Source organism: Hemiscyllium ocellatum, chromosome 16, assembly GCF_020745735.1.
Source record: "Hemiscyllium ocellatum isolate sHemOce1 chromosome 16, sHemOce1.pat.X.cur, whole genome shotgun sequence".
Taxonomy (NCBI): Eukaryota; Metazoa; Chordata; class Chondrichthyes; order Orectolobiformes; family Hemiscylliidae; genus Hemiscyllium; species Hemiscyllium ocellatum.
In genome coordinates, this window is record NC_083416.1 from 45,343,858 (window position 1) to 45,355,017 (window position 11,160).

General features: G+C 38.8%; 1 protein-coding gene across 15 annotated transcripts in view; it reads left to right on the plus strand.

The window, feature by feature from the left end:
* ankhd1 (ankyrin repeat and KH domain containing 1) overlaps window positions 1-11,160 on the plus strand; it is a 158,620-nt gene that overhangs the window by 134,587 nt on the left and 12,873 nt on the right. For 9 of the 15 annotated variants that reach the window (XM_060837176.1, XM_060837177.1, XM_060837186.1 and 6 more), the window contains 5 exons: window positions 2,300-2,416; window positions 2,717-2,882; window positions 2,977-3,427; window positions 3,524-3,679; window positions 8,326-8,490. In XM_060837176.1, coding sequence (XP_060693159.1) covers window positions 2,300-2,416; window positions 2,717-2,882; window positions 2,977-3,427; window positions 3,524-3,679; window positions 8,326-8,490 — 1,055 coding nt within the window. The remainder of the gene's footprint in view (window positions 1-2,299; window positions 2,417-2,716; window positions 2,883-2,976; window positions 3,428-3,523; window positions 3,680-8,325; window positions 8,491-11,160) is intronic. The other 6 variants (XM_060837179.1, XM_060837180.1, XM_060837183.1 and 3 more) reach the window with 1 other exon arrangement.

An 11,160-nucleotide genomic window follows, 5' to 3' on the forward strand; every position in this document is an offset into this window, starting at 1 on the left:
GTATAGAATCAGCCATTATCTCCAGGTAGGTTTGTTATTTTTCAGATCTACTGGGTTTTTTTTCACTGCCTCATGGAGTTTCTATGAAAACGTAGTGTTTAGCCAGGAATTTGCAGGATAAATTTCCAAATGCTGATACATGATGCGGCATAATTGTTTGTTTATGTCTTATTGCTTGCATTGGATAGCCATCTGACAAAAGTAGAATTCTGAAATAGGGAACATTTTATGTATGGTAAAGAAATTACTAAACTGTGACTGGGTTACAACGTTGCCCGTGAAATGGGGTCTGTGTTACTTTGTACAATCCAGATGGTCAAATGTGAGGTTGAAGATGAAATTTTCTATGGTCCTGGTACCTTTTAGCCCTCTACCCTCCTTGCAGTCTTTTAATATGGTCAACAACATTATTGTTCTGCAATGCCTGTCTGCTGCTGAGCTCAGTGGGGACTGTTTTCTTGGTTCAATTTTTTTTTAACAATGTCATCAGAATTGTCTTCTAGTTCCTGCACAAATATCTCTCCAGTCTCCCAAGAAATTATCCTTGGTCCATTCTTGTTGCGTGTTCTGGATATAGGTTTGCTCACTGAGCTGAAAGGTTCATTTTCAGACGTTGCAACACCATATCGGGTAACCTCTTCTATGAGCCTCTGGACGAAGCACTGCTGGTATTTGTATGTTTGAGTTTCCTTGGGTTGGTGATGTTATTTTGTATGGTGACTTCATTTCCTGTTCTTTTTCTGAAGGGGTGGTAAGTGGGGTCCAAGTCAAAACAAACTAGCTACCAGGATACATGAACATCAACTAGCCACAAAATGACATGCCCCTCTCTCACTAGTATCCTTACTTACAGACAAGGAAGGACACCACTTCGACTGGGACAGCCTATCCATCCTAGGACAAGCCAAACAGAGAAACATGAGAATTCCTAGAAACATTGCACTCCAACTCTGTCAACAAACACATTGACTTGGATGTCATTTACCACCCCCTGAGGAAACAAAACGGGAAATAGTGTCACCACAGGAAATGACGTGACCAACTCAAGGAAACCCATACGTAGAAAGCAGGAAACACCCAGCAGTGCTTCGTTTGGAGGTTCACAGAAAATGTTACCTAGTATGGTGGTGAAATGTCTGAAAATGAACCTTCCAGCTCAGCGAGCAAACCTAGATCTAGAACCTCGACCTGAGCTACAAACCATGACTGTCTATTTAGTCCCTTGTAACAAAACATCCCCAGGTGCTTCAAAGGAGCATTGTGAGGACCATCTCCTCTTAGCCAGAATGAACTATACTGTTTTCAACCTTGGTGTACTATGTAATCCTAAACTGAGCTTCTGAGCCAATGTCTTCCATGAAAAAGTCGAAATTCCACTCAGTCATGTAACGTGTCTACTTCATTCTACTTGCTGTAGAAACCCTGAGAGTGGATAATATAGATATGTGGATATATTGAACTCTTTTTATGTGGAAGTTGAACTCGGTGTGGTTCTGTTCGCCGAGTTGGGATTTGTGTTACAGATGTTTCGTCCCCTGTCTAGATGACATCCTCAGTGCTTGGGAGCCTCCTGTGAAGTGCTTCTGTGATCTTTCCTCTGGCATTTGTAGTGGTTTGTATCTGCCGCTTCCGGTTGTCAGTTCCCCAGCTTTCTGCTACAGTGTCCTTAGTTGCCACACACGCAGATGACAAGCAACATAAGTTCGACTGGGACAACACTACTACTATAGGACAAGCCAAACAGAACAGCCAAGGAATTCCTAGAGACATGGCACTCATCCACAGATTCAATCAATAAGCACATCGACCTGAACCCAATATACCGGCCACTGCAGCGGACAGCTGGGTAACTGACAACCGGAAGCGGCAGATACAAATCACTATAAATGCCGGAGGAAAGATCATAGAAGCGCTTCATTGGAGGCTCCCAAGCACTGAGGATGTCATGTAGACAGGGGACGAAACGTCTGCAACACAAATGTCAAGCTCGGCGAACAGAACCACAACAATGAGCACCCGAGCTACAAATCTTCTCCCAAACTTTTGAGGTTGAACTCAACTTGGGCTGATTTGACCAAGTGAAACTTAGTTAACAGTTTTGTTTCTGTAAAAACTAATAGTTTTACATCAGCATTTGTTTTTCCTAATTTAAGACATGATTAGTTTGCAACATTGTCAACTGATAACAACAGACTTTTTTTATTCCAAGATGTATCCTTTTCACCCACTTCATGGTTCTGTATTCCACCATCCTTAAATGACTTTAAAAACATTTTTTTTTAACTTTCTGTTGTTCTAGGAGCTGCTTAAGAAATGTCACCAGTGCATGGAAACGATAGTTAAAGCGAAGGACCAGCAAGCTGCTGAAGCAAACAAGAATGCAAGCATCCTTCTCAAAGAACTAGACTTGGAGAAGGTGAGAGTTCATTCTGAATGTTCAGTGATTGGTATTTCAAATTACTACCTTGCGCTAATCAGAATCCATCTTTTGGATTGCTCTGTCATTTGTGCAATTTGTTCTCCTTTTTCCAAATGTGAATTGTTATGCTTATTTCATTTCTACTTAATGTAATTATGAAAGTTAGTTATATTTATTGTTATAAATAGAAGTTTGACTTTAATGTGAGTATCCTGAAATATTGGTACTATGTTATATTAACAGTTTTGTTTAAATTTGAAAGATTTGTTCTTTGCATAAATTGATTATTTGTTGTAGTCAAGGGAAGAAAGCCGAAAACTAGCACTTGCAGCAAAGAGAGAGAAAAGGAAGGAAAAAAGGAAGAAGAAAAAGGAAGAACAGAAACGGAAACAGGAGGAGGAAGAAGCCAGAGTTAAAGAGAATTCAGAGAAACTGCAAACTCCCGAAAAGGATAGGTTTGAAGGCAAGTTGTTTTGAATTTAAATTGTCTACTGTAAATAAAGCATAAATTGTTTCTTTTTTAAAGAATTGAGTTCATATTTTCTGTTCTACCACAGATGAGGAAGTTGTACCTATAGAACCTCCCAGTGCAACGACGACTACCACTATTGGTATTTCTGCAACTTCAGCCACTTTTACTAATGCTTATGGGAAAAAGAGAGCCAATGTTGTAACCACACCAAGTACGAACAGGAAAAACAAGAAAAACAAAACTAAGGATTCTTCTCAGAGTGTTCAAATAATTCTAGAAGATCAGCATATGTGTATAGCGCAACAGAAGGCAGATAAAAATAAAATAAATGGGGAACCGCGAGGTGGTGGAGTAGGAGGGAACAGTGATTCTGATAATGTTGACAGTACAGATTGCAATAGTGAGTGCAGCAGTGGCGGTAAAAGCCAGGATCTCAATGCAATTGCTGACTTCCACAACTTTGGTGACCAGAAATTGTACCCTCCAAGAAATGAAAAATCTAATACTTCCATATCAGAGACTCCAAATCACCCAAGGTAATATTAATCATGTGCTGGCATTAATTGTCATTCAGTAGTAATTTTGTTTCTGTTGGCATTCTTTCTTATTTATGATACGTGCTTCTGTCGTAGGCTACATGATGGCATTAATGAAACAAATTCAAGCTCACTATCTACAACTCATAAGACTACTTCACTGCCGTTGTCATCCCCAAATGGAAAGATGAATCTAACTAGTCCTAAACGGGGTCAGAAGAGGGAAGATGGTTGGAAAGAAGTTGTGCGAAGGTAATTAAAAAATTTTTGTGTTTTTGATAGAAGTGTAATTGAATCATTACATGTGCAAAAAAAAACTCATGCCCCTTCAAAGCCATTGAATTATTTTTGGTTCTTCCTCCAAGTGCAAGATCTTAATGATAAATTTCAAAAGAATTTTGTTCCATGGAACGAATATAACAGTCTATTTGATGAGGATGTGATAATATTCCAGTTTTTTCCACTTGGATGCACTGCCCTAATTTCCCAAAGGGAAACAGATTAACTTTGGCATTCATTATTTTTGTGGACAGCAACGTTGTGGAAGTCAACCAAAGCAAAAAATTAAAAGAACAATTGAAATTGTCAAGCCATGGGGAAGAAGGTTTTCAATGTGCAGTGAATTTTGGACTAGGCTATGATTAAATTATTTTTGGCCCAAAGTGAATAGAAATCTGATCTTGTGGGGAATGTTTTTCCAATCTTAGGCCCTGCATTTATCTAGCTTTATGCTACATAACTCCTTCTGCTAGTTTTCTGTATAAATATATATTTTCATCCATAACATTCTTTTGATGAGAGCTTTGGAAGGGTTTAAAACCTGCCTAGAAGTTTATTATTTCACCGTTCTCAATGACTAAGCAACCTCTTTGGTAATATTGGGGTTGGAGATAGGTAATGGTTCTTGAAGACTTTGGTATACCTTTGTGCAACTGAGAATGAATGGCCTGAGCTTCAAGTCAGAAATCAATCTTATTTGAGTATTTAATGTACTTAATTTTTACTACACTCTGGTGAATTGCTATGCTATATACTGAGTAAGGAAGTATTTATTTTAAACTCCAGGGATGTTGATTTTAATTTATTAAATACAGTAACGATTCTCCTTCATTAATTTGAACAAAATGCTTGCATTTATAAATGGGATATTATAGAATCCCTACTATTTGGAAGCAGACCATTTGGCACATCAAGTCTACACTACCCATCCGAGGAGCATTCCACTCAGACCCAGCTCCCAATCTCATCCCATCTCTAACCCACTTAGCCTGAACATCCCTGAACACAATGGACAATTTAGCATGGCCAATCCACCGAATCTGCTCATCTTTTGACTGCGGGAGGAAACTGGAGTCTGAGGAAACCCATGCAGACACAGGGAGAATATGCAAACTCCACATAGATAGTTGAGAAGGTGGAATTGAACCCCGGTCTCTGTCCTGTGAGGCAGCAGTGCTAACTGCTGAGCCTCCATTGTCATCCTGTTACAGTGCTGCCAAGCTATCTGAAAGACCACTACTTTTTTTTTAAAAAAGCATTTCTATTGAAATGTAAATTTTATGCAGTCTTACTAGAATCTATAAAGCTTTTCAGCAATATGCTGTGCAATGGAAAATTCCAATCCAGAGATCACCTGGTAAAACAACATTGGTTTTAGGATGCAGATAATTCTGTTCAATATTTATATCAAAATTTCAATGCTTACGTTGTTTTATGTCTATTCCTTTGGGCATGCTAAATATTCCCCTTTCATCTAATATACAGGTCAAAATGTGCTGGCTAGGTAGGTAGTGGGGAAACACTCATATGGCTAGGGGAATATTGAATGTTAAGTCTTAAAGTTAACAGTTCATCCAGTGGCTTAATCTGATGGTGTGAAGTTGTGATGTTACCAAGGATGCATCTTTCAGGGTAGGAATTTAGTCTATGGTCTGATTTGCATGGCAAAAATCAAATTTGAGGTGTTCCTTATCTTCCAAAATGACTACATCTTCCCTGACTGTCCTCAAGCAGTTTGAGCATTCTCTACATTTTCTATGGAAATTGGAAACCTGGAATTTAATTATTTAAGTCAGTTACTTTGTTGAAGTTGGTAATACTTGCAGCTAACAGGGGATACACTATAAGAGCTAGAGTTGCTGGCTATTGAATATGTTTCATTGGGGGCTTATAGAATTTCAGGTGATTGTATGTTTATGTTCTTTTTGAGATCGTGCGTCAATGGGTATGTTTTGTTTGCTGTCAGCTGTTCTTCGTGCATTGTGTTTTTCCGTGCAGGGGCTAAGTGTATGTTTAAAACAGGAAGCAATTTGAACGGAATTGGTCTCAATGTTCCAGATATAATCTAATTACTGCCATATTTTCATGGTAGTTCCTGAGCCAGATTGAGCAGCAGCTAAGTACAAATGAAGCAGGTTGTCATGTATTGGCTCTGCTACCCAAATCAGTACCAACCAGTTTCTGTACGAGATTCCTAGTTGTCCTTATGAATGTTCAGTCAAAGTGCCTTGGTCAGCGCAGAACTAGATATGTTCTTCCCCAGATTTTTCAAATGGAATGTTTTTAAGCAGCAGTTTAAGTTTGGAACTCCATTTTAGTAGGAGAATTTTCAGGATATTACATGTCGAGTACCTATTGAGCACGTACTGATAGGGTGATAATGGTGTGGGCCAACAGTTGCTTCCCCAGGCTTTTGGAGGGGTGGAGAGGAGCAGTGGTCGCGCACTCAGATTGGTGTTGGATATTTGAATGATATCCATATTGTGGATATTGATGAACTATTTTGCTATTTACTACTTTACTGATAATGTAATGTTCTTCAATTCTCAGTAACCTCTGTCGGCTCTCGCTGTTTTGCCTGACTTAGTTGCAGTAGTCAGGGTGCAGTCCAATTTAATTTGTTCAGGCTTTAGAAGTCTGACTTGAAAGACAGGGTTGTTTTTCACTATCTGTGAACTTGTCTGTTTTTTGGTGTCGATCAGTTTTAGAAGCTGTGAAGTGACTGCATCAGCATTGATTCTAGGCCCTTAGTATACAATAGTTGTTGCTCTACTGATTTGGTGTAATAGACACTTTCACATATTTTGGCCTGAGAAATCTCACTGAACTTTTTAATTTTCCCTGTCTTTGAGGAACTGTTTACTTTGCAGGATCCAGGGATGCAAGTTTTTTTTAAGCCCCTGAGGAGTTGGTTGGGTCTACAAGCTGTTGTTTCCAAGATTATGATCATTAAGTTGATTTTACATTAGCAAAAAGCTATTGAAATTTTGATATTCATGATACCAGATAAAATGTAGTAGTATTGCAAAGAACTTGTACAAGGTATTCACTCAGTTAAATTGCTATTTGTAAAAACCCTTTTTGTCCCAGTCTAAGATGGCTCAACCCCAAAATCTTGCTACAAGATACTTTGACTTGCTTAAAAGATCAGTTTGTTGCTAACCCAATCTTCAGTATCAAAGGAGCTAAAATTTAGTAATAAAATAATTGACTAGAATTTTGTAGCATGTTTAAAAAAAAACTCTTATTCAAACAAGGAAAGCTTTTAGCTTATTTTGGCTTGCATACTTGGTAGAAAAATAGTTTTATCTAGTATATGAATGATCAATGCCATGTTATTGAAATAGACATTGCTTTCATTTAAGACAGATTGATTGATAGGTCAGTTGTGTTTCTACACAAGATACAGACTGCTAAGTAAAATCAGCTTCCCATCCCCTATATTTACAATATAGTAAAATTAAAATACTCAGTGATCCTCAAAATTGCCCTAATAGTTCTTAACCAGACATTAAGGATAAATCACAACAAAAAAATGTAACTGGCCAGTTCACTGAAATAGTCTCTATGATCTGTGATATCACAGACACATGGAATTGTATCTTGCTTGGTTTCTGAAGGTGCCAGTCGATGCCAATAATTTCCAGTAGGCTCTGAGGAATATTCTGAGATTCTGTTCTCTGAAGTTTGCTTTCTAGTTTACCTTGTTCTCAATTTATTCAGTTAGACCTCCTTCCTGTATCTTTGGCAGCTACAGATCTTCTGACAAATACAGACAAGTCAAAACCAATGCCAACTTTGGTTTCTCTTTTTTACAACTTTCTCTTGGCACAAATCTTCTCATGAGGACCCTGTTAACATGCAAACATCTGCCATCTGTTTGAGCATATACTGCCTTTCACGAGTTGAAATGGTCTGTCAGAGTACTTTGACCAAGAATCAACTTGCAGTGAATTTCCAGGTCTAGCCTCAAACAAATATCAGTTTTAGTTTTTTTAAACAAGTTGCTGCTCACAGCTCAATGGTCACTTTCAGCTCTCCGCGCATTGTTCACAGCTCCAAACTAGAAATAGTAAAAAGATGATCTCAACAGGGGATAAACTGTTATCTTGAGTTAAAATTTCAAGATTGTATATTTAGAAAGCTGTGCTATGGATGTTTGTTTTATCTTCTCTTAAACACAATTATGAATTACATTGACATGGAAACTAATATGGTTCAGCTCCACTCATTGAACTTTTGCATCTTGGCAGCAGTAAAGGTGTCATAAATTGACTTGAATTTCCCTGATTTGAAATTAAGTGCCCAGAATTTCCACTCGGTCATTATTTAGTGTCCTGACTGAAAAATATTTGTGTGCTCATTGTGAAAGTTATAGTATAGTATTTATAATATGCTCTAGATTTGAATAAGTTGGTGTTTGTGATTTAGGATTACATGTGAAGCATGTTTTCCCAAATCACTCCCAATAATTGTTGCTATCTTTGATATTTTTTGTTGGGGGGTGGTGGTGGTGGTGGTGGTGGTGGAGGTGGGGGAGGGGGGATAGAAATGATTTGTATGTGGAAAATGCAAAAATTGAAATAATATATATTGAGAATTTTATGATTTTTATATAGAGTTGCTTTAACCAGGTCAAAGAAATTATCTGTACCAGCGTCGGTTGTATCAAGAATAATGGGAAGAGGGGGATGCAATATAACTGCAATCCAAGATGTTACTGGTGCACATATTGATGTTGACAAGCAAAAAGACAAGAATGGAGAAAGAATGATCACTATAAGGTAATGTGACTTTCAGTTAACAGTAGTAAAAGGACAAATCATTCAAGTTGTTCCAGCTGTTAAGCTGTTTACTTGAGCAACTTCAAATTCAAATCTTCGAACTGAAGGAGATCTTATATGGTATAACTAATTCATTTTTATTATATTTTGATTATACTTATTCTTGTTCTCATTCAAGTGATTACAGCTCATTTTTAGCTGGGAGTCTTAATGCACAATTGACAAAAAACGGATGAGTGTGAGCATATTTGTTACGGTATTGGCTGAGCAGCCCAGGTGTGAGTTTTTTTAAAAAAAAGCAAGTTGTGCAACTAAACACAATAACTGTGATTGTTTTGCTGTCTGACACTGGAAAATGGAATGTGAAGGTCGTGGGATTGTTGGACAAACCTTAATGTTTCAGGGAATGCAACCTGTGTCCGAAAATGCCATAGCTCACAGACAATTCCAGTCATACATACTTGTCTCTTAATGCTCCAAAGTAGCCCAGAAAGGCTTTGTTAAAGCAGTTCTGACCTCATCGTCACTTTCTCAGGGCAACTAGTAATTTTTATTTTGTTAACGAGAAGTAGGCTTTGCTTGTTTGGACTGGAATTCATTGCCTTTAACTATTTTCTCTTGAGAAGGATGTGGTAAGCCACCACCTTGAATTACTGCAGTCCATTTGGTATATGCATACTGCCTTTAGGGAGGAAGTTCCAGGATTTTGAGCACAGCAGAGGTTTACACAAATTGATTCTTGGAATGACAGGACTGACGTGTGAGGAGAGATTGAATTGGTTCGGATTGTAGTTACTGGAGTCTAGAAAATGAGGGGGAATGTCATGGAAACCTGTAAAATTCCAACAGGACTAGACAGGTTAGATGCAGGAAGGATGTTCCTGATGGGAAGTCCAGAAACCGGGTCATAGTTTAAGGATGTGGGATAAACCTTGTAGGACTGAGGAGAAATTTCTTCACCCAGAGAGTGGTGAGCCTCTGGTAATCACTTCCACAAAAAATGGTTGAGTGTAAAATATTGTGTTTCCAAGAAGTAAATAGATATACTCTTGTGACTAAAGGAATCTAGGGATATGGGGGGAGCGTGGTATTAAGGTTTGAGCATAATGATTAGTCATGGTCATTTTGAATGGCAGAGTAGGCCGTTCTACTAGTGTTGAATGGCCTAATCCTGCTCTTATTTCCTATACATCTGTGAGAAAGACTTGGAAATAGACATGCATTGGGAATTGGCAGATGGTGTTCCCATGAATCTGCTGACCTTGTCCTTCTAGATGGTAGTGGTAATGGATTTGCAAATTGTGGTTTGAGGAGTCTTGGTGACCTGCTACACAGGATCTTGTAGATAGCAGAAGTAGTGTGTACTCTGTTGATAGTAGGGTGAATGAATGTATGTGAATGTGGCACTAATGAAGCGGATTGCTTTATCCTGGATGATGTCAAGCTTTGTGTTGGAACTGCGTTCATTCAAGCAAGCAGGGAGTTTTTCATCCCATACCCCACTTGTGCCTTGTGGATAGTGGGCAGTTTTTCTGGGCTATCAGGAGTTACCTGCTGCATGATGTAGCGACTGAAGAGGTTGGATTCGATCCTGAGGAGCTGCTGCAGAGATACCCTGCAGGTGAGATGACTGTCCTCCAAAAATCTGTGACCATCTTCGCCTGTGCCAGGTATGACTTCAATGAGCAGAGAGCCCCCACCACATTCCCAATGATTCTTTGTTTTATTCTGACTTCTTGCTACTGCATTCTGTCAAATGTGGCCTTTGATGTTAAGATTGATCAATCTCACCTCACTGCTCGAACTCAGCTCTCTTGTCCATGTTTGAACAAAGACTGTAATGAAATGGGGAACTAACTGACCCCAGAGCAACCTAACTGAATGTCAGTAAGCAAGTGTTCATGACCTTTTCTGTAACTTGACTGATCAAGTCTAGACTGCTAAGGTGGTTATTAGTTGTGTTGGACTTGTCCAACTTTTGGCTTACTTGGGAAAATTTGCACATTGTCAGATGGATGCCAGTATGGTAACTGTACTGGAACAGCTTGGTGAAGGGCTGTAGAGAGCAAGGCTTCACTATTATTGCCAGAATGTTGTCAACGCCATAGCCTTATCTAGTGCCTTCACTTGTTTCTTGATATTACAAGAATTGAATTGACTGAAGACTGGCATCTGTGAAGCTGGAAAGCTTTGGAGGAAGCCAAGTTGAATCAATGTGATATTTCTGGCAGAAGACAGTTGCAAATGCTACAGCCTTGTCTTTTGCACTGATGTGGTGGCCTCCACCATAATTGAGGATGGGGATGTTTGTGGGCTTCCACCTCCTTCAGTGAGTTGTTTTAATTGTCTAATACCATTCATGACATGGTGTGGCAGAACATCAAAGCTTGGATTTGATACTTTACTTGTGGGGTCGCTTAGCTTTCTCAATTGCTGCTAATGCTGTTTGGCATGTAGGTGGTCATGTTTTTTAGCTGAACAAGAGTGACATTTTCAGGTATGTGCCTTGTACTGCTCTTGGCATGCCTCTTTGTTAAACCAAAGGTTATCCCACAGCTTGGTGGTATTCGGTAGATATTCCTCTACCGATGGGGACAAAGAAAAATCTTGCCAAAATAAAAGAACTGACTTCAAAATTAAGTGAACTTCGTATTCATTACCTCCAAAAAT